The sequence below is a fragment of the Triplophysa dalaica genome, chromosome 25 (assembly GCF_015846415.1).
Source record: "Triplophysa dalaica isolate WHDGS20190420 chromosome 25, ASM1584641v1, whole genome shotgun sequence".
Lineage (NCBI taxonomy): Eukaryota > Metazoa > Chordata > Actinopteri > Cypriniformes > Nemacheilidae > Triplophysa > Triplophysa dalaica.
In genome coordinates this window covers 8090147-8113193 of record NC_079566.1, presented here as the reverse complement: position 1 = coordinate 8113193, position 23047 = coordinate 8090147, and the positions used below count along the sequence as shown (strand labels likewise).

Here is a 23047-nt window from a genome sequence, read left to right as displayed (position 1 = left end):
AACGGGTTCACAATTTTATTTGCTCTTATATGGTACAATGAATATACCTTGTACTGGCAAAATACAATTTAAGCCTGATTTGATGCATTGTACACAAATTCCACTTTGTGTTTAAGAATAATTGATTCATTTGCATTACAGTAATAATGTTTAGGTGAATGCTGTCTGCCCACTAACCAAACAAATGTAACATAATCCCTTATAAGGACTGAAGATTGCTACATATTAACACATGTTGGCATAAAGTCAAAAAAGTGTTAAATGCTTTCCTGCTGAATAAACATTTAATGCATTCTGCATATTTATAGACAGATGCCAAGATGGAAGTGCAAAATAAGAACAACTAGGACGCAGTTGAACGGACTAGACAAATGAATTGATACCCAAATCTGCCTTATTTAGGTTATAGCATAATCGATCAGTCATTACCTTCCGATCATCATTTAATGACATCTCATGCATATTTCAGTCAATGTAATTTTTTGACTAAAGAGGAAAGTTCAGAAATGTGGGTCTGAGGTAATAAACAAATTAAAACTACATTAAAGCAATATAAAATCTTATAAAAAAAATCTCCTCAAAGGCACTCGTTCATTTGCACAACAAAGACCAATTATCGCAAAGTTTTGATTATAGTGATATCCATTGACTTCTCTGCTTTCAATTGTACCCAACCGTATAACTTGACCACTGAATTTACTCTAAAAAGACTTTGTGTGGACGGAAATATGTAAGATGGGATGTGTAAACAGCAGGAAATGTCAAACCTGACTGAATGAAACAGAAATGACCCATTTTTCTGTAAAGTAAGCAAAATTAATATTATTCAATTAACAACCAACCAAACTTAGTCTAGTCCATCAAATAATCCACTAAATTTATTAAGAACTATGTTGTAGGAAGAGAATGTAGTGAACTGACCATTTATGCAGTCAAGAAAATGTACGAATATGTGTTTATTTAATAATATTCCTATAATTACAATAAATAAATGACTTAACATTTTGACAAGAAACAGCACTTTGGGTGGATGACAGATAAATGCAGATTAACACATTAGAATTAAGGGGACAAATTGTATTTGTAAATACTTCACTCCTATCTTTAACTATCTGACCATAAAACTACAACTCTCACAACCACAAAGTATGAATTCTCATCTAACAGCTTTATCTGACAGTGCGATACAGTGAAAGGGTGAAGAATTCTGGGTAGAAGGAAAGTAGTGATGAGCTGGGAATGATGAGGAATCACCCAGCAATCTTTGTGGGCTCTGTGACCAAACACGACCCGTCCCAAAGCGTTTTATACTGCTCTGGAACTGGAAACTCCCTCTGTAGAGCAGATATGAACAGAATAAGAAAAAAATATACTACCACGATAACAAGATCTATGGTTTAATTGTCCTAACATTTCAGCTTCTACCACACTGTAAGGTATTCTGTATTATGTAGGTTTTTGTTTAAATAAAAGGTGAGGATGGTTGTAGGAGTGAAATGTCGCAGATATATATATATATATATATATACACTCACATAATCATCTTCTCCATCAGGAACGAGGATGTTCATTTCAGAACTTTTGGCACTGACGATCTCACAGTCAAGCGAATCCTTGCTCAGGTACACATGGCAACCCTCAGTCTTATTAATGGAAATGGTAGGAACCTTTCCCAGTACCTGTGAAACAAAGACATCTTTAAAGAAACTAAAAATCGTTTATTTTTAAATAGAGATTTTCAATTCAGGTCTGTACACGTTAATACACGTTAACCTTGTTGACAAATGTAATTCAACGTATTTTTTAAATATATATTTTACGTTTTAAAATATGAGTTACGACTGTATGCCACTTACTCTATAAGCAGTATTATTTTACTCATAAATGATTCTAAATGTGCAATGTCAAAACATCATATTTCAATACGTAAATAAACATGTTTCTGCTGACAAATGTAATGCTTCAACTTGTGTCGCCTAGAACATTCTTAACAATTCTCACAGGTATGACAATACTTCACCCGCGTACATTACATGAACACATTCTCTTTAACATTAACAACCTGGAGTGCAGACCGCTCACACGTCAACACACTTTAGCTGTAACATGCTACATAGACAAATTGACATCAGATCTAACCTGAAGTCGAACATCTCTCGAGTTGATTATTTCAACAATGCCCACCGCATTGTCAAACACAAGTCCAAACTTCTTACAATTATCTGTGAGAGGAGAGACAGACGTTACCCAGCCGTAGTGTTTAGTGCTATGATAAAGGGAAAGATAACGTTACTGTATAGAAGCAGCTGGTGTTTTAAGGAGCTCTTCTTACCCAGTATGATGGAGTTGACTTTCCCTTTGATCTGGAGTGTGCAATTGCTACAGCCGAATGCATAAACCACCTGTTTGAGTTCGGTCTCCTCTATCACGAGGTCATGAGCTTGCTCCTGGTACTCCTATAGGACAAATGGGCACAATAGATACGGTAGACACATGGTTTTGATGGTAGTGGCAGAGAATCAATAGAAAGTTAATACAAGGGATACAGTGGACGTGTTATCTTTACTACATCACTGAATCTAAAAATCTTTTCTTATTGACTTCATGTTTAAGTTGTGTTATATAACCGTTTTTCTTATAATATCACTTGTTTTCTAACCTAAATTGTTTAATTCAGCACACTGGAAATGAAAGCTTGTGCAAGGCGCATTGCAGGATATGTTCTTTGCAGTGCAGCCTTTAAACTAACTTTGCCAAATGTAGTGTTATGTGCATTCCAGGCATTCAGAAAATTTACAAACTGTGAATGTTGCTGAAAAAGTGGTCAAAAGAACCTACCACCCTCCACTTCTTTCCTTCAAGCTCCAGAACTGGGGAATGTTTCTTGGCAGGTGCATGAGCAGTTGAGGTGGAGCTCTGACTATTGGACGGAGAGGCCTGCGTTTTGTCCTGAGTACGCAGCGCTGGGTTCTTATGCGTCTTCTGCTCATCAGACACATGCTTCAAACCTAGAGGCATAATATGTCACCTTACATCAGTGATTGACAGTGTTGTGGTTGATAAAAAGGGTTTATTTTGTGCTGTGATTTTTCGGTCTGATGGTGGTCTTTTGCCCACCTTGGGTGATGGCCGCCCCTTGGTTAAGCTGTGCGAAGAGAGCTGAGTGTTGGGGCGTTGTGGTGTCTGGTTTAGAGATGTCATCCAGGAACGCTGGAGGAGGTCCTGGAGGTGGTGGAGGAGGAGGAGGGCAAGGACCATCAGAAGAAGAGAGTGAGGTAGGGGCGACAGGACCCTGGGGAAAATAACAGTCATTGCTGGGAGAGTCATTACTGTCAAAGACAGACCAAATTTGGCATGTGTTTCATGGTAGTATTGATATATGTTTTAGTTTAGGGACATTTTTGGTCACGATTGTACAATAAATAATTCTGATACCGTGTCAACTTGCCACTTGATTTAGTAAAATTTAGTAAAAGGTAAATTCTGGTTCTTAAATTAAACCAGTTGATACGGACTGATGTGTAAGGGACAATTCACCTAAAAATGACAATTCTGTCATCATTTGTTCACTCTTTTGTCATTTTAAACCTGTATGACTTTCTTTATCGACAGAAAACAAAAGAAGATATTTTGAAGAAAGTTAGTGACAGAACGATATATTTTCAAAATATGTTTTGTGTTCTGTGGAAGAAAGAATGCCATACAGCTTTGACTTGTGACAAGTGGGTGAGTAAATAATGACAACATTTTTGGGTTAACTCTCACTTTAACAGCAACCCAAATGATGAAGTTCTCTGCGGTCTCCAGTAGGGGGAGTATGAGACAATGGATTGGAAGAAGCACTAACCTAAATTTGGGGGTTGAGACAACCTAGATGACCTCCAAAAGACAATAAGCATGTTTTAAATAGTCATATTTTATAAGTGGCATCTGCAGAGGATCACAATAGGTGTAAGTGTAAAGCTTTTGATACAGGGACTACTACAGCTTTTATCCAAACTATGCCATAAACTACTGTATTCAGATTACACTTTTGTTTGTTCTTAAAGGGATAGTTTACCCCAAATTCTAATTCTTAAATCACTCACTTACATTTCAAAGTTACCGATGTTACTTTCTTCTGCAGAACGCAAAAGAAGATCTTTTGAGGAATGTTCGTAACCAAAGAATATTGGACCCCATTGACCTTTATTGTATGGACACAAAACCCTGAGACATTTCTCAAAATATCTTCTTGTGCCTTCTTTTGTCATATACAGGTTTTTAACCACATGAGGGTGAATAAATACATTTTTATATTTGGGCGAACTGTTCCTGATGTTTTGAAGGTGTGCTTGAAATTAGTTTTGAAGACAAATTTCAATCTCTTTACAAAACTCATTTGTAGACTTTGCTTTTACTAAAACATACAGAAAATGAGGTGTGTACAAACATTTAACGTTTATATAATTATTTGTAAAAAATCCTAAGATCTTTGTAAACAGTTTGTGCTAAGTGTTGCACAATGCTTTTAACAGCACTAATGATGTTTAAAGACTTTCCATGAGAACTTTCTCTACTACCATTGGTAGTGATCGTCAAAAGCAGTTTAATTATCAGTCCATATGTTTCAGACACTCAGAACAACTGTGAAAATCTCTTTAAATGAAATTCAAAGTAAAAGAACAGATCTGTGTGGCACAGTTGACTATTGTGTTACCCTGATGGCACTCTCACGCCTTTTTTACATTGTCAGCACAGCTGCCATTGACAGTTGCACACAGTTCCCCCTTCAACACTTAGACCGGCTTAAACAACTGTTGCACACTCATCTTTTCCTGTCTTGTACAAACACACACGCGTGTTTAATCCAAATACTTGTGCTGATGTTCAGCACAGGTTTACCAGTCGGGGAACATAACCTCTGACCCTAAAGGTCAACTAGGCTGTGAGGAAGTCTAAAGTCAAATGCACTTAAACAAACATTTGGAAGTGAAAAGAATAGCTGAAAAATAGCAACGCATGAGTTTTATGGCAAGTTTCAAGTCTATTTAATGGGAAAAGGAAATGTAGAAGAAAACCTGAGGTAGAATGTGGAATACAGGAGAGGAGAGGTTGAATTACGAGGAGTGTGTGTGAGAGCAGGTGTGTAAGCCAGAGACACACTAGGCTTTTGTTGGGGATGTTTCTTTGGTTAAACCCCGCAATGCAAAAAGACCTAAAGGACCACCTGTCCACCATACAGTTCTCCACACACTCGGACAGCTGACACACAGTCGAGGGAGCTCTCAGGTTTCTTTTGAGACACACACACGCGCGCGTGAGGGTAGGCACTATCTCACCCCACCACAGACAGGATTTCGCAACTAAAAAAGTTCCAGAACTGCTTAAGTTGGTGTGTGTGTATTCGCTCTGAAAGTGATAAAAGCAAGACACACATTTTGCTAAGAATCTACAACAAAATACAGAGATAGATAACGTCTAAACTGATTTCTGTAAATTGTGTGACTTTCCTTGTAAAGTCTTTTCCTACAACATTTCAAATGCTATTAGATTGTTAATGATAATCTTTAATCCTTAATTTTTATATTTTTATTAAGCCTTGTTGTGCAAGCACTGTTGAGCTTGTGCAGAGGCAGCAGCTTTTGCCAGAGGGGAACTGGAATCCCCTGGTTGGGCCTGGGTTCCCCTGAGGTTTTTTTTCTCGATGGGAGTTTTGGGTTCCTCACCACCGTTTGCATATTGTTTTGCACTATCTGCCTGGCCGGGGGGGCTGCTTTAGAATTCATACTTGTATTAAATGTGTCTCATGTACAGCTGCTTTGTAACAATGAAAATTGTAAAAAGCGCTATATAAATAAAGTTGAGTTGAGTTGAGTTGAGTTAAAAACCTTTGTGATGTACTTCTATAGGGCTGTATATTAGTGGTCAACCAATATGTATTTTTTACTGGCCGACACCGAGAAAGCATTGTTGCAAGTTGCTCGACATGAGACAGATATAGTACAAATGTAATTACAATAAATTAGAGACATGAGTAGTTGACAGTATGCAAATTTGTCCTATTGAGTAAGCGCAAAAATGTAGAAAAATAACTAATAGTGAAGATGAATCTTACCCTACTTTATATGATACATATAAATAATATAAAACCATGTAATATTAACAGTTTGTTTTAAAAATTTTGCTGTCACACCACAGCAAACATGTACGATTTATTCGTCAGCACACACATACAGAAGATTGGTAAAACTAAATGCTATTAAGAAATAAATATCCCATGATGTGCATTCAGATGCATTACTCTTGCAGTTTTCATTTTTCAAAACAAATGGAATTCATGCCGATTATATGGCAGCCGAACTTTAATATAAATATTTATTATAAATATTGTATTATTCTGATAATTGAAAATGTACAAATATCAGACAGTGATATATGACCAGGTATATGACCTATATCAGTCTCTACGCCATTTTATGAGCAAACAACATGCCAAACTTGGGAAAACAACATAGGGCATAGGGGCAAACTAAAAAAGATGAATTAATAAAGCTGTAGTATTATATCTATAATCAACCATAGATGTATATAGATCTCCATAACCACCAAACTGAACACAACAGTGCATCTATTATTTAGTTGAGATATATATCTTTGTGCATTCAAACAGCATCTGTATAACAAAAACTACGCTTGGTCAAGTGTAAATAAGGCCAAAATAATTGTATGATTTGAAGTAACACTCACAGCCTTGTTCCAGACCAGCCCAGTGGTGTGATGATCCTTGATGAAGATCTGAAGTTCAGTCCAGATGCTCAGATAGGAACGAACCCACTCGACATGCCGAGGGTCACTGGGGTCAGCAAAGACAGGCAGAGACAACATTAGAAAATATTCAGAATGCACTTCAACAGGAACGGAATCATAAAAATGTCATTTTTACGATATACTTTCATACTAAATGTTATGAATAAATTACTTAAGTGATCAAATAAGACCTAAATACAGTAATCATTCACTAACACACAGTATACATCAAAGTATTTAGACACCATCAAATGTATCAGCAACAGATCAGATCGATGTAATCTGGTGTACATAAAAAAAAAACACTAACGTGTCTTTGTAATCTTTTAGCACTCTGTTGGTGTAAAACATTGCGGCATCATTCATCTCCTTCACATAGGGCCCTGGTTTCTGACACTGCAAGTAAAAAAGCGAGAGAGAGAAAACACAATTACTCATGCAAAAGATGAAAGGAACTAATAAAATGGAAACAAAATCCTCCATTTCTGTCTACAATAAGCACTGTAATACTGAGGCATTTATATCCATCACTGACTTGACTGCAGCCTGAAGTCGCCGAGTGAGAAGAAAAGGTTTTGAAAAAGTAAACACATCTTAAAACACAAGACAGCAGTGGTCTCTTAAAGCAGAACGATGATAGAGTCCAGAACCTTTTCAGTCCAATTTCACATTGAAGAGATTAGATACAGCCATCCACGGCATGAAGAACTCAGAAGAGTTTCAGAAGAGTTTACACAATAGAAAATAAACAAGAATTCAAATATCAGTTGTGGTGGTCCTCTCACCGATGTTTCACATCATTTATATAAGGTCGGCCCGATGTCACGATCAAAGAACACAAGCCTAATAAGGACACAGCAGATAATGTTAGAGTTTTATATGGTGGCCTTCCATCATTTAATCAATGTCTGATGATGGCATGATAAGGCCGAAACCAGCTCCGAATGTGAAACTATTCGGATTTCTAAGTGACTCAAAACTAAGTGATGCATAAATCAAACCAAATGTTTATCGGTCACATCACATAAGTATGTTCCTGCTCAAGTTCTTCAAGAAGCGCGATTTGTAAAGACAGTCAAGCAGCCACATGGTTAATAGGGCCACGTCAGGGTCGGAGAGAGAGCGCATTTCACAGGGCGAGACCGAGACACTTACCACAGCCACCCAGCCCAGCGCAGGGATGCTCTCACTCACTGCAGACAGGTGGTTGAACAGGCTGCTACCTCGGTTCTTCTCCCGGAAACTCTGGACTTCCTGGATCTGCTCGGAGAGGGGTCTGAGGAGGTCGTTCAGCTCTGTCTGTACATCGAACAAAAAACAGTGGTCATTTATGGAAATGATCAATTATTGGAATGTTATGTATGGCAGGGTTATCAGTTACTAAAACTAAAACTTAAACATTTCGGTTTGCTTAAAATCAAATAAGCTATAGGCATAGTAATATTTAACTAAATGAAATAAGAAACAAAGTTGTTTTAACATTAAAGACAAATAAGTTTAGGTAGAGACGCAAAAATTATAAACCGAAAAAAAATAAAGGAATATAAATATTTAAAATAAAAATAAAACAAAATAAAAATAAAAAATTATAATAATTACACTAAAATAAACACACACAAAAAATACATCATATCAAAATTAAAGGCTAATATCAAATATTAAAAGAACAACAAAAAACGAAGATTTTAATACTATATAGCAGTATTAAAAATAAAAATAACAAAACATCCATTTAAACTAAAATAAACATAAAAAATATATAAATAAAAGCTTGTTCAAAATATTACAAGATAAACACTTAAATAACTCTGGTGAGTGGTTTCCAGGGTGTTGCTATGTGGTTGCTATGGTGTTTGGAGATGTTTTTAACTGGTTGCTATAGAGTTATCAGTGGTTTCTAGGGTGTACTGTGTGGAAAGACTATAATCCTAAGGATGAGCAGTAATAAAAGCGATGCTTGCCTTAGCTTGACGTATTAACCTTTAAAGTATTTCAATTAAGTCATTCGCCATTTAATCTGATTTAAACACAATGGCTAAACTGTAAAGGCTGTATGAAACATCCTCAAATAATCATTTGTAGAATATATCCTTTATTTACCTAATTTAATCAACTTGGTTTAATAATTCAATTAACTCAAATGACCCCGGCGAACTCATTGCCCACATTTAAAAAAGGCGAACAAAATGTGATTTTGTTTCCATATGTTGTTGTGTCTGCTGCAGAGCTCACTAGCCTCTATTAAAGGACTCATAGAAAGTCACAGAGCCAAAGGCTCCCGGGTGGACATTTATTAGGGACCCGTATTTTCCAATGAAACATCCAGCGAGTCTCACCTCCCTCCCACTCAGCATTCCAGCCTGTGATGGGGAGATCCCCCTTGCCTTGTAAGGCCCTGTCTTCTCCTGATGTTTACAGTTTACGCTGAACAAGAGAGGGAAAGGGAACACACTGTTTCCTTTGTTAAATGAACGTTTTTATATTTACGCTTGTGTTCCAGCAGTTGCTATGTCCACCATTTCAGTCCGTTTCATAAGAGCTTAATGGGAGAATGAGAACGAGTTGCTTTCCTGGACTAAAAATACATCTGATCAGTTCTGGCTAGAGACGTTGTGCTCAAATGCAGTTCAAGGGCACAGAATCATTCTTGTTTGTGATGTGCTCTATCATCACCTTAATGACCTCACTTCAACATCATAGAAATAAGAGGTAGAGAAAACAGGACTGGAGAAATAAAACGTTATGTTCTAGAGACTGAATGTTATTCACATTTTTATACAAACTTTTTTATTATATGAGTTTATTGATTTTATGTCTACTTGTCCTAGACTACCAGAATTAAGGATAAAAAAATGCATTCAAAAATACTGAAAAAAGTTCAAAAATTATAATACATTTCCATATGTATTATAAAAGTATTGATATTTCAATATGGTTTGATTAAAAATACATTTTTAACATTTTTATATAGACGATTTCATCAGACGCACACGCCTGGCCCGAAGTTAACCTCCGGTATGTGCTTGGTTATAATAAAACAATGTATTTTACATTTATTTCATATTAATTCACAATAATATTGTATTGAATGTGAATTGTTTTACATTAAATTAAAACTACTCAACAGTTATTGAATCTTTACGGCGGTCTACTGGAATATAAGTTTGTGCCACATAATATTTCTGCCAGTTGTGGTGCAACTTCCATCCGGACCAACTATTTCCCACTGATTAAGTTTAAATTAAAAGTAAGTATACTCGGTTGCCATAGAGACATTAATGTCGATTTTAACAAACTGGCAAACAGGGTTTACATCAACCGTAAGCTATAACTTAAGCAAAGTAGTCTGCGATTTTACACAAAAAATGCTTAAAGGATATCAAAATAATTTTCTTTTTAGAATGCATATTTTAAAATATCAATCTTTAATAAAAAAAATATTACAAATATATTGCATCTCTTTAACTCCTTATATTATTTTTATTCCTGTGAAAGTATCAAAGTTAGGGCTAAATATGCTCATAGCTAAAAAAAAAACTGTGTGTTTAGACAAAATGGATTGGTTATTTATTCAACTATTTTTACTTATTTTGTGGCTGAATGTAACACATTATTGGTCATAATCTTTGATGTCAACAAGGTCGAGCAGTGGTTTATTGTGGCTGTGAGTTTGCTAAGGAGATTTTCCATGTGTGTGTGTATCTGTGAGTGTGACGAAGTGATAAAAACAGAATAATGGCGGGGGAACGAAAGAGAGACTTATTTACATAAATTCCTCCCATAACAACATGCGCATGATTTTCATTTCTGCGAACAAAGACGCCTCTTTCAACCGCTGCTCGGACATTATGATCCTTATTAAGTCTGTCCCCAGTGTCTTGGTACCTTTCCTACATCCTCCTGAACTTCTCTTCCCATCATGCTCAGCTGAAAAGAAGGACAGAAATAGCGTTCCTATCTCTGAGCTATGAATGGACGCAGGCAAGTTAAGAGCTCTATCTGCAGTTCGTGTATCACACCTACACAAAGTGAGATTGTAAAGCAATAGCTACACACTTTAAATGTGCAGCTAGCCTCTTTTAGCTGTTTAACTCCAAATAGACTTGACATCACTGGCACCATGGATGCACCTGCCGTAACCTCTGTCTAAGGGACAAGACATACCGTAGTAACTTCACAGTGTCCAAACCATTGCTATCAGCAACTATCTTTTAAACAGAAAAAGAACTCCGAACAATCCTGCAACTGAACATCCCGATTCTAAAGTTACTGAAGCACATTTTGACGGTGTGCGACTCTGTTACAAGGGGATTTAGAGAGAAACAGCTGCAGTCTGCAGGTCACACAAACACTCCTCATCCAGCGACAGCCCCGTCACGTGACGCCCGGACCACAGACACACACCGGCTCAAATATAGAACATGCCCATAAAAAGCCACAGAATGCAAGCTCAGTCCCGCACACATACACACGGTGAGAGAAAATCCAGAGGCTTTAGGGCAGCTGTCCAGCATCTCTCCTGGGATTTACACACACTTCGCACTGCTAATGGAGAGAAACAATGGCTAAACATAGCGTGTGTGAGTGAGAGAATGTTTGTAGGATATATTTATATACCGATGAACGGGGAAAAAAGCGTTTTTCAGAATTACATCCGAGCGGTGGTAGTTTGTGTGTGTTCAGTGGAGAACCACACACAGATGGCCTTTTCTTGGCATTTCTAATGTGTTTTTCCATTCAGATTTGTGGGAATGCATTTGGAGAAAACCTTGGAGTAAAAAGCCTTACTATGGCATTTGAGAACTGCGGTCGTGTTCTCTTTTTCTTTTAAGTAGATGTGACAATTTTAAACGAAAATGTTAATGCTGCAATGGATGTTGACGGTGGTTGCCAGGCTGTCTCTATGGCGTATGTCTACGCAATCCAAAATCTGTTAGTATAAATAGTTGGTATGGTACTTGTAGATGGCTGTTTACTGGTCCACCATTCGCATGCTTGTTTATTGCACAATGCCTGACTCTCCATCCACCTCTCAACCAATAGCATGTGGCTGGAGGTCTTCTTCTTGTTTGGTCAACGAAAGTCCAATTGAATGACATCACACCGACCGTTCTACTTCCCCCGGTCACTGTGTGAATGCAGCGAGAATGTGTCGCATTGGCATTTTGTTAAACGGCAGAGTTAATCCCAATGTGAACAGAGACTAGCGTCGCATGGCTGACCACATCACTTGGAAAAGCACGGAGGAGAGAATGAGGTCGACACCATATACTGCAGCTCACGAGATGAACAGCACTGAACTTATATCCCCTTGTACAATTTCAGGTAGATATACAGTGCCTCTGTCGAGACTACACAGACAGCCATATGGGTCATTTGTTATGCAGTTCTCCCAGCAGGCACTTTTAGACACTAAACATTGTTATTACAGCGCTTAAAATATGACAAAATCTGTAGTGTGAGACATGCTAACAGTTGAAATACTTCATGGCCATAAAACTGCAAAGTGTCACACAGCAACGCAAGTTTGCATCCAGTTTAAATGTAAATGGATTACATAGACAAAGGCTGTACCTTCGACGGCTCCCGGTGTGTAATGGCCATTTTGAGGAAGGTACGCTGGACCTGCAGGGCATTGTTGACCATCTCGGCCTGTCAAAGAAAACAAGCAAATGATTACATTATATGAAACGTAAATAAATAAAAATACGTGGACCTGTGGATTCAAACTTTCATATATCAATATCTTATATACTGTGAATCAACAGAAAGTATATCCATGGTTTACATTAAGCCTATTTCTGTCATAGCATTAGTAAATTGGTGTTTCTACAACCACATGTGGCCATGTGGACTTTTTATAAGTTATCTCTCTTTTTCACACACTCAGCAGTTTTTTTAATTTGTGCGCAAAACATGTCAAACTGTTTACATGCATGTCTCTTATTTTATGTAGCTAAAATAATACAACCAGCGTCTTATAGTTCATGCTCTTCACTGATACTTTTGTGTCCTTTGTGAACATGTGCACTTACATTTGAAGAAGCTTTATTGCTTGCAAAATCACCGCTACAGTGACAGTCATGGTTTGTGTTTCTATATAAAACACATTTCTGTGGAGGTGGACAATACTATTTTTATTCGTATCTACATTTTTAATCATCTGTACTTTATGAAATCTTTTTACAGTAGAAACAGTATACTTGACTCCACTACATTTCATAAATACATGTTGTTGTTTTTTCCTTTAATACTTGAGTACATTAAAATTCTTGTACTTTCTTTCTTTTACTGTGTTTTCCTCAAAGTTAAAAATGCAAAAACGTTACGTATTTAAATGTATAGTTCACCCTGTAGTTCACTGTCATCATTTAATCAAAACCTCTTGTCATTTTAAACCTGTATGACTTTCTTTTTTTGTGCAACACAAAATAAGATATTTTGATGATTCTTGGAAACCGAGCAACTGCGGTACCCATTTATTCTATTCTATTGATCCAAAACCAATGCAGGTCAATGGATACAGCGGTCGTTTGGTTACCATCATTCTTCAAAATATTGTCTTTTATGTTCTGCAGAAGAAAGAAAATCATACAGGTTTGAAATAACAAGGTGGTGAATAAATGATAACAGAATTTTAATTTTTGGGTAAACTGATAATAGATCATATCAAATATAAAAATGTATTTATAAAATGGAGTGGAGGAACGAGTATAATACATGCTTTATAATGTAGTGAAGTAAAATTCCAAAGTAAAAATACTCGGATATAGATTTTTGAAAAATGCTTATGTATTTTTTTTTGCACCTCTGCATTTATACAATACCTAGAGCTTTTAAAATAGAATAATTCATATTTTATCTATAAATAAAAAGCCAAACAAGACATGTCAAAACAGTAATTTAATGTGAGCTTCATGTTACAAAGTAAGTTACAATAATGACTAACTTTAATGAGACAACCGCTAAGACAGAGTTGAAGTTCACGAAACATCCAAATGCAGCCATACGTAACAGTGCAGAACTGCACACACATACGCACAATTTGAGGCAAATCCCACATTTAGGAAAATACGTTCTCTTGCTAATCATGGGGAAAGCCAGAGGTTCACTTTACCATAAAAGGAGCTAAATATTAAACATAAAAACACCGTCCCAGCCCATCTATGATGAGAAACTGATGAGAAACATAGATTGGTGAACGTTGCCTTTCGAGGTAAAGATGCTTCATTGGATCGGTAATTCCCACAGTTTCAGGTTCAAAAGGTTACATCTATGAGATCCCCAGTTACATAAAGAGAATCTGCTGAATCTTTCTTTTCTTTAAAAGGAATTTAATAGAGCAAATTACAAATGGAACAATATACGTGGTTCACATCAGGACCTCTATTTTACTTTAATTGTCCTTAAAGATGAAGTGTGTAATTTATTCATCCTCAAGATTAGTATGCAGAGACAATGATAAGTAAGCTATTCGCGGGTTGATTTCCTCAAAAGTGTTAATGTGCTATTTGGTTTTGCCATCCAACACAACAACTTCGGGCTCAACCAATGCCATGTATTTGGGATGTTACATAATGTGGCTCTCGTCTTTCTCTGCGATTTGATTGGATGTATTAAAACAGCAGTTGCATTTTGGAACGGAACTGGCAGTAGACTTACAGTTGAAGGGGAGGAGCTTACGGATGCTCCGCCCAAGCCGTCTAAGATACGTCATTTAAAGCGCCACTACGTAGGATTGGCCTCTTTGTCGCCATCTCAGTTTGTAATTGCTACTGCAGGTGATGTGCGGAGGTATTTTCTTTACATGAGTTGTGATTCGGGACTGCTCAATTCCACGGATGAGTCTGATGTTTTCAGTTGAGGCCTGTGACTGTGCACCGGTGAGAATCTTCACTGTACATCAGTAGCGCATAATAAACACAGATAACATGGCAGACGATATAACATGAAACAAATAAGAACATAAATAGACAAAAATGGCGCAAAAGGAGGGCGTGTTGAAGTGTTCTGATATTATTTCGGGTGCTGGGTCATGTCCATACCTTCCGTTTTGGCCGGGAGTCTCCAGTTTTGTTATCTCTCATGGAAACTCCCGTAATGGGAACCGGACAGAAGATCCCCGAACACGGTCTTAACTGCTGACAAGTAAGGTCATACATCATCGTACATCGCACAACTATATGCAAGTCTTGCCATGCCATCATATCCAGGATATAAGTCCGTAAATTTGAGTAAAATCACAGACTTCACTTATCCGTGCTAATTCGTGCCACATGAAATACAGATGTGTGGAGGTCATTTCTAAATCCATTTCTATGTGGGAATAGGGCTTAAATTACATTTATCGTAATGAAAATAAAGAGAGAAAGAATAACCGATGAAACTGTACACGTCTGTATTAACACAACAAGGGAGCTCCGGTACTTGTGTTATCTATTGAAATGTCTAACCTGTTCAGAAGACAAAAAAGCAATGCCTGCCTCTGTTTTAAACCCTTTCAGATCACAGAGAATTCACGCCACCTTTGAAATGCCTTGCCAATATTAATTCTTGTTTTCGCACAATCACATTCCAATCACATTCAATTTTCTTTGTAAAGTGTCATCAGTTCATACTTCCTTGTATTTGATAACTGATGAATCCCCAAATGTCAATGATGATTGCTTAAGAAATATGACCATCGGACCATCCCAGCTCAGACCACTACATCCCCAACCAAGAGCAAAGACGGACTATTTGTCTTATTAATGCTGAAGTTACAATATTTGGTATTAAATGCTAAACTAAAATCACATGTCACCAGTCTGAGTGCAGCTATGACACGTCAGAGGGGATCTGGCCCTCCCGGTTGAGCCTGGTTTCTCCCGAGGTTTTTTTCTCCATTAATCAATCATTGGAGTTTGGGTTCCTCGCCACAGCAGGGCAGTGTTGGCCTGCTCACCGGGAGACTGCATTCATTCATTTATTTATTTATTTATTTAGAAATTAGATGTTATTTATTAGAATGAACTTACTCGTTGTATAAATACCATGCACTGTGCTGTGTTTTAACTTTTCTGTTTTTCCTGTTTGCCCCTGTAAAGCTGCTTTGAAACAATACACATTGTGAAAAGCGCTATATAAATAAACTTGAATTGAATTGAATTGAATAAAAGCAAAAGTACTAAACAGCGCCATAAAAGTTGTATAAAATCCAACCAACGCAATAAAAAGCAGCCGGATCCTCTTCGTTCTGTGTACGTATGTGACGAAATGACGCATAGACGAAAGACACCAAATGAGGATCTCCGGGAAAGACTACCCGACAGGGCAAATTACAAACCATTATGACAAGCTTTCCGTGGTGAATCCCGCAAGGGTAGTGACACAGTTTTAAACACCGTTCTTTCATGTACTTGCTCAATAATTGGTTTTAGCTCATTTTTACTCAAAATAACTAACGGACTGCCACTTTAAGATGGATGGCCATTACAGGAAGGAAGTGTATTTTCAGATTTTAGCTAAAGACTACAAAGGAAAAACACAAATTTTAAAAAGAGAATGACCCACAATGATAAACTGTTTATAATAAAGGCTGAAATATTTCATGAAAATTTGGCATTGTCATTTTTAATTTCACTGGGACTTTAACATTCCTAGTTCTTAACCCTACTCTTTACAAACACCTTCAGCATTCTGCATGTAAAAGCCATACGTCTTTTTAAAATCTACTCAAAAATGATTTTGTCCTGTTAACCTGGCTCCCCATAAAAATGAAAATGTAACCGTTTACAGCATTTTTTTTAGAAACAGACACCCAAAGCCATTAAGTCATTTCTCATCTTATATTAAACCAAAAGATAAATGTTTCCTCTTGGAGTCGAGCACATCCCACGCTCCAACTTTCTTTCTTCCTTTTTTCATAATATTACATTCCATCACTAGAATGACCCACTATGCCTGTGTGTACACTAAGTACATTGTCCAAGGCCTCATTTCTAAACCAGCACTTAACCTCACCAATCTGTAGCGACTGGCCGTGAAATGTAAGCGATACATAGTATGTACTGTCGGTCAATGAGAAACCCTAACATTTCAGTTATTGTTTACAGCCCGTTATGGTACTGTCAACACAAAAGCATCTTGTGTTAGGACGAATGGTGCAGAAGCGCTCGCTGACAAATGATCAATTGTTTTTTTGTTGAGGAATGAGAGGAGTGGCTGCAACCCACACTACATTCTGATGGAGCCGTGGCAGCCAAGAGTTGCATTCAGGGATTGTGTGAATCTCAAAACTATTGTGACACACACTTTGAGGAAACGTGAGATTTTCTCAGGAGAAAAATCTGATAAGCAAAAAAATTTAATAAAAGTCTCAATATGTTATCCTTGCTTTCTAAGAAACGCAAATTAAATATGTAAATGTATCCATAACGACTCTTTTATCTGTGGAACACAAAAGGAGATATTTTGAGAAATGTTTTTTAGTCCGTACAATAGACGTCAATGGTAGTTTGGTAACCAAAATTCTTTAAAATATATTCTTTAGTATTCTTTAGAAGAAAGTTTTAAAATCACATGAGGGCAAGTAAATGATCAAATAATTTTTGGTTGAACTATCCCTCTAATATAATAAGACTGCAGAACAGGAATTTTTCCTGTCCAATGAAAAAATAATTGGCGCTATAAATCAGGATTACACAAACTGAAAGCTTCTTCTTTTACCTTTTTAATTCTTCATGAATCTACCTTTCGATATAAAAACATTTGTTATGATGCAAATGGATTTAACATGGGTGCAGAGTCACGGTCATAGGAACAGAATAGCACAAAGCCAGTTGTCAAAAATAGCAGAGATATGTGAACCTGGAAAGCAACAGCTGCGAGTTGCCCAGGGCAGCTGTCATCTGAATGTGTGTGAAGACATTTGGTACCATAAAGTCATGGCTCCTATAACAAATTTATATGTATACATTATCTATCTAGATTTTATTTTACACGATTCCTCTGCCTGTATATCTAAATCTCTGTAAAATCTACAATGAAATGACATGACAGCCACACAGTACTTACATGCTTTGCCACATCTCCACCGATAGCTGTGCTACAGTTCATGTATTCAGATACTGGTCCACTTAACAAATGGTTGAATGCCTCCATGCTCTGGATTTCACCTTAACATCAAAGAGAAAACCACATAGTTTTTAGTAAAGCCAAAGTGAGATCAGCAGTTTCATGTTGCAGAAGAACACACAGACTGACAACCTAGAACACAGCGAATACAGACAAGCGGTCAAACAACGCAGTGATGTTATACAAACTATCAACTGCTTCTCCTCTATATCAGCACTATAAATTACTTGTTTTTAATAAACCTAAATAGACATCCTACACAGATTTAATAAGCTATTTAAAGTGACATACAGTCAAATAAAGATTTAATGCAAACCGTTAGAAAGACTGAACATTTGGGACTTATTCTGCAAGAATAGATCTTTAAAGAGTTTATTAAACAGACTGTCATCTATTTAAAATTTGTGAGAGTAATATTTATGTGGATTTTACTGGGGCTAATGGTACTGTTCTCCTCTGAGAGTCCTTTTCCCATGGAGGAAAAAACTCCTTCATGTCAGAGGTCTTCTCCCTATGACAGTTACATACAACGCTTGATAGACTCACAACTATTTTCATGGAAGATTTTCTACTCAACATCTAATTCTTGCACATACTAGGCTACAATGCAAGATATGGCAACAATATAATACTAAAATATATCAATATCGAACTATAGTGATGTTTTTATGTATCTGTCAATTTTATATATTTATTGTCTTTGTGGATTGTTTCAAGCTATTCTTTTCGCTGATTTAAACAAAATTTTGGCCATGAATGTTGTCTAAATTCATTTATTCAACATTGATTTGACATTGACTAATAGTAAAGTAGTGTTATAGAAAACTTTTTTTTATTTCAGGCATAATGTGACAATATTTATGAGTGGATCAATTTGATTTTAAACATTTGTAACTACACTTGTGGTACCTCCATTAATTATGTTCCTGATGTCACCATTGACTAATCCTCCAGGACAGTTCTGCAGTTTGGCTGCCACCACTTCCAGACGAATCACAGCCCGCTCCAGTCGCTCAACCAATGCTTCCATAGCAACAATCCTGTAGTAACAAGAGACATCATGCTAAACTGGCGTTTTGAAAGCTTTGATTTGTTAGGACTTCATGACCCGAGTACCAGCCAGATCCATTTAACAGCTCCACGCTACCTGGGAGTTCTCTTTAACAACCATGCAACAATAGAGAAACCTCATAAATGCCATTATCCTTTAAAAGCATTACAAAAAAAAAGAATAAAAAACGAATATTTGCCTTCTGCAAGTCTAGCGTGCACACACACACACACACACACACTCAGCAGGAGTGTGTCAAGGCGTGGGGAGTTCACTGGCAGTCCCCATATAACCACACCTTCAGTACTCATCTGCGAGAAGGTTTTTAACAACTAATTCAGTTATGACAGAATCAAGATGAGAAAAAACGAATTTGTGGTCATATTTCATATTGCCTTTTATTAAATGTTAATCCATGCACGATTAAATCATAAAACAAACCCTAGATACAATATATAGCCTCTATTATTTATTTAAGAAATGTGACATGTTTAAAAGCATTTGATTAACAAAAATGCATTACTGGTCTTTTCTGTAAGCCTTGGAAATGTTTTAGCCAGTCTATTTGGAACACTCTGTGAAAAGTCTTATCTTCTTGACGTGAATACTTGAATGAAGGATGTTTACATCCAAAAATATACACATTGATAAATTACTTTAAAAATGTATTCATGTCATTTACAAAAAGTATTTTTTTAAATGTTCATATGCACATATCTATGTGTGCATTTATAGACATATTCTAGTATTATAGCCCAGTATGTGGAGTCTATCCTATATACTATATATAATAACGGTGCACATTTGACACAAGTCTTATCTGTAAAATGAATATTTCATTGTTATGGTTCCTCTAAGTTTAATAATTATAACAAGGACTTCAAATCAGTCTGCGAATGAAAGTTGAAGGAGACCACAATAACTTTAATTTTTCTCTCGGAAGGTCCTCTACAATAATTATAATTCAAACTGAATTTTATATACAGTATGCACATGACTGGGGATAGTTTCCATACTTAATATAAATTACTCTATATGTATGTTGTAATAAAGAAACATTTTTGTTTCGTTGCGTAGGCTTCTTGACTTACCCTACAAAACTATAACAACAGTCACCACTGCCACCATTTTTAATAACAGTAAAGAAATATAATCTGATCGCCCAATCTAGGACAAGTAACTGAACAATAACCTCACATGTCAAACCATCTCTGTGATCAATACTGTTTTCTGGGTCTCTGATCTTTTTCCATTCAATTATTAGACTAAATTTAGTTCAATGCATTCATAAGTACACAAAAAGTTTGTTGCTGTGTGTTATAATAATGTGTTATAACCAGTACAGCATCACACAAAACAACCTCACAAAAGCACTGACTTTTTTGCCCATTTTTAGAAGCAGATAACAAAAAAATAGTCATATTTGCTACAATTGACATGTAGCAACACTGTCTCCAGCACAAGTCAGCAGTAATTAATAGTGACCCAGTGTGAAAACGCTCACGTCATCTTGTTATCTCTCTAGAGAATTCTCTAGGCCCTGCCAAATGCCTGACCTGGGCCTCAGTCATGTTTTTTGTAGAGACAGAATAAGCCCTGAGTTTGTGACACAAAGAAACTACGATTCTACAACACAGGAGCCCAAACTTCCAGTCTAAACAGAGATGAATGTATACGTCACAATACACTGCTCATAAAGGCAGTACTGATGCTGTACCATTTCAACTCAAAGAAAGCTTTTACATCATTGTTTATAAAAGACTTGAAGTTAGGTCAGAAACTGCCTTCCGTATTAAATTAAATGCATACTCAACTGCTGAAACAGAATGTATGATTAGTAGGGATGCACCGATACCAGTATCGGTATCGGGGCCGATACTAAGTTCATGTACTCGTAAAATGCACCTCGTGTGACATAACGCATGACAGAAATTTGTTGTGAAATTTGCTTTGAAAGTTTGTGAAAAGCAGATCAAATGGTTTCTTTTTTGTATGATGTGTTTGAGGTTGAGTCGTTTGTGACTACGAAGCTATTTTCATTAGTCTCGCTGTGTTTGTACAGGCGGCGCTATCGGCGAGTACCAGAAAAAAAGATATCAGCACACATTCTCTGTCTTTAGAAAATGGTATCGGTGCATCCCTATTGATCAGCATGTGTGCTCCTCGTGCATTCTACATCAGCCACGTTTGTATTGTCATGTAACACATGCGTTCATTGACCTATGACGTACCAATAACAACCGATTGCTTTGGTATGAATAAAACATTTCTAAAGTAACTCACATAGGACCTATTAAACTCTACCATATTTACCTTTTTTAATAGCAGTGCCTCTGTGCGTTTGGTAGCAGTATACCATGAAATATACAACAATCAGCCCATAACATATTTCAGGAGTGATGCAGGACTCTCCGTTATTAGACGCGTGTCTATTTCTGAATGTCTATTCACAGGGTCTAAATGCAGATACAGGGGTGACAGGGGGGCATTAGCCCATTTGGATTTTATTGAAATGTGCCAATGTGATATCATTTCAATATTAACACCTGGTGTCTGAAGTAATAGAGTACCAGACAAAATGTAGCCTAGTTTAGAGTATCTGAGCAAATGGTCAATACATGGTAATGAATTATTTGAAAAGTGCCTGCGGGGGGAACTTAAGGTTGTGGCCATTCTGGTCCAAAACTATCTAAAATGCAACAACACACATGCTGTTGTCCAAAATAATGACATAAATGATTAGTGTGAAGGTTTTGAATCTATCAAATCTTACCCTGTCACAAGAATATAAAAAACGTTAACCATAGATCTACTTCAGTAAGTGCAGTAACCAGACTGGTTACTATGGCCACCGTTTTACCACAAAATTGAGTTACTGTGGTTACAAATACCCTAGTTAAACTAAACTGTGACACAAAACGATTTCTAAAGGAATAAATAAAACCACAACAATCACTTAAAATGCAGTGTGTCGGTCACACATAGCGAAAGTAAGCTCGTCAGCTAGCCTATCCCGTAACCAGCAGACGCCTGCAAGCGCTGATATGACAACTGACAGATCCTGCAATTCGCGAAAAGATAACGCGCCCGGCCACCAGAAACCAACATAGCAGGCAAAACCCAAAATGGTGCTAGTCCTTCGCTTTCGTTAGCGTTTTCAATTCCTGCCAGCACAGCGAATGCGTGCGTTTCCAGGGACAAAAGCGCGCACGTTGGAATGAGTACCTCCCACCCGCTCCAACATCTTTACATGATCTTCCCGCTGCCTGCTAACCACATAACATACATGACACAGACCGAGTCAATCTTACCGGAATATTACCTCTGTCTGTAAATGAATCCGGGTCTCGCGTTTTCGCTAGAAAAAACGAGATATAAATCGACAATGCAGGTCTGGTCCTGGCGTACCGCGCTCAGTGTTGTCACTCAACTGAGGAGCCGGTCAGTGCGTTTCCGGCACTTCCATATTTGGGAAGGATGAATCAGAGGAAGCAGGGACGGCTCAGTGAATAGTTGAATGAAGGATGTCTACATCCACAAAATGCATTAAGACGTTTTTTTCAAATTGTATACATGTCATTTATAAAAAATTATGTTTTTGGTGTATATTTATAACGTGTGCACACATATTCTAGTGCGAGTCTATACTTTATACAGGCCTATATATAATTATGGTGCACATTTGACAGCACCTGACAGATAACATTATCAAGCAAACCGGTATCAGTAGACAATGTGATATCCCTTCATTCTGCATCAGTTCCCGGTGGTAATTTCTTCCCGCACCTCTCTTGTTGTCAGGGCCGATGTAAGACAGACGTCCTTGATGATGTGGGGTGGTAAGTTTCCACCACTGCTGTGTCATCCTGGTACTAAGACATGAGCCTGCATTAGATTACATGGGAGGCAGAAATAGCACGTACTCAAGGAGAAGTGCCATGTGAACCGGCCTTTTGGCATTTCTTATTGATTAGAAAGACTGAATAATTGACCAAGTTGCATGTTTGTAATATGTGAGAGAGACTGTATTAAGGTATACATATGCTGGTTTGGTTTAAAGTACAGATAAAACATGTGTTGTCAGGGTTGTAT

At 37.1% G+C, this 23047-nt stretch overlaps 1 protein-coding gene across 2 annotated transcripts; it reads right to left on the bottom strand.

The window, feature by feature from the left end:
• Positions 1-22411, bottom strand: cap2 (cyclase associated actin cytoskeleton regulatory protein 2). 2 transcript variants are annotated; one of them, XM_056741910.1, is made up of 13 exons: positions 22278-22411; positions 18814-18944; positions 17845-17945; positions 12364-12441; positions 7945-8088; positions 7100-7185; positions 6730-6835; positions 3118-3292; positions 2839-3008; positions 2333-2456; positions 2140-2222; positions 1536-1679; positions 1-1334 (listed from the first exon to the last, which is right to left on the bottom strand). In XM_056741910.1, exons 2-13 carry the CDS (start codon positions 18932-18934, stop codon positions 1251-1253), a joined length of 1416 nt encoding a protein of 471 aa, XP_056597888.1. In that variant the 5' UTR covers positions 18935-18944; positions 22278-22411; the 3' UTR covers positions 1-1250. The 2 variants fall into 2 exon arrangements, with proteins under 2 accessions (XP_056597888.1, XP_056597887.1); XM_056741909.1 differs by having other exon boundaries at positions 22267-22405.
• Between the last annotated feature and the right edge of the window lie 636 nt (positions 22412-23047).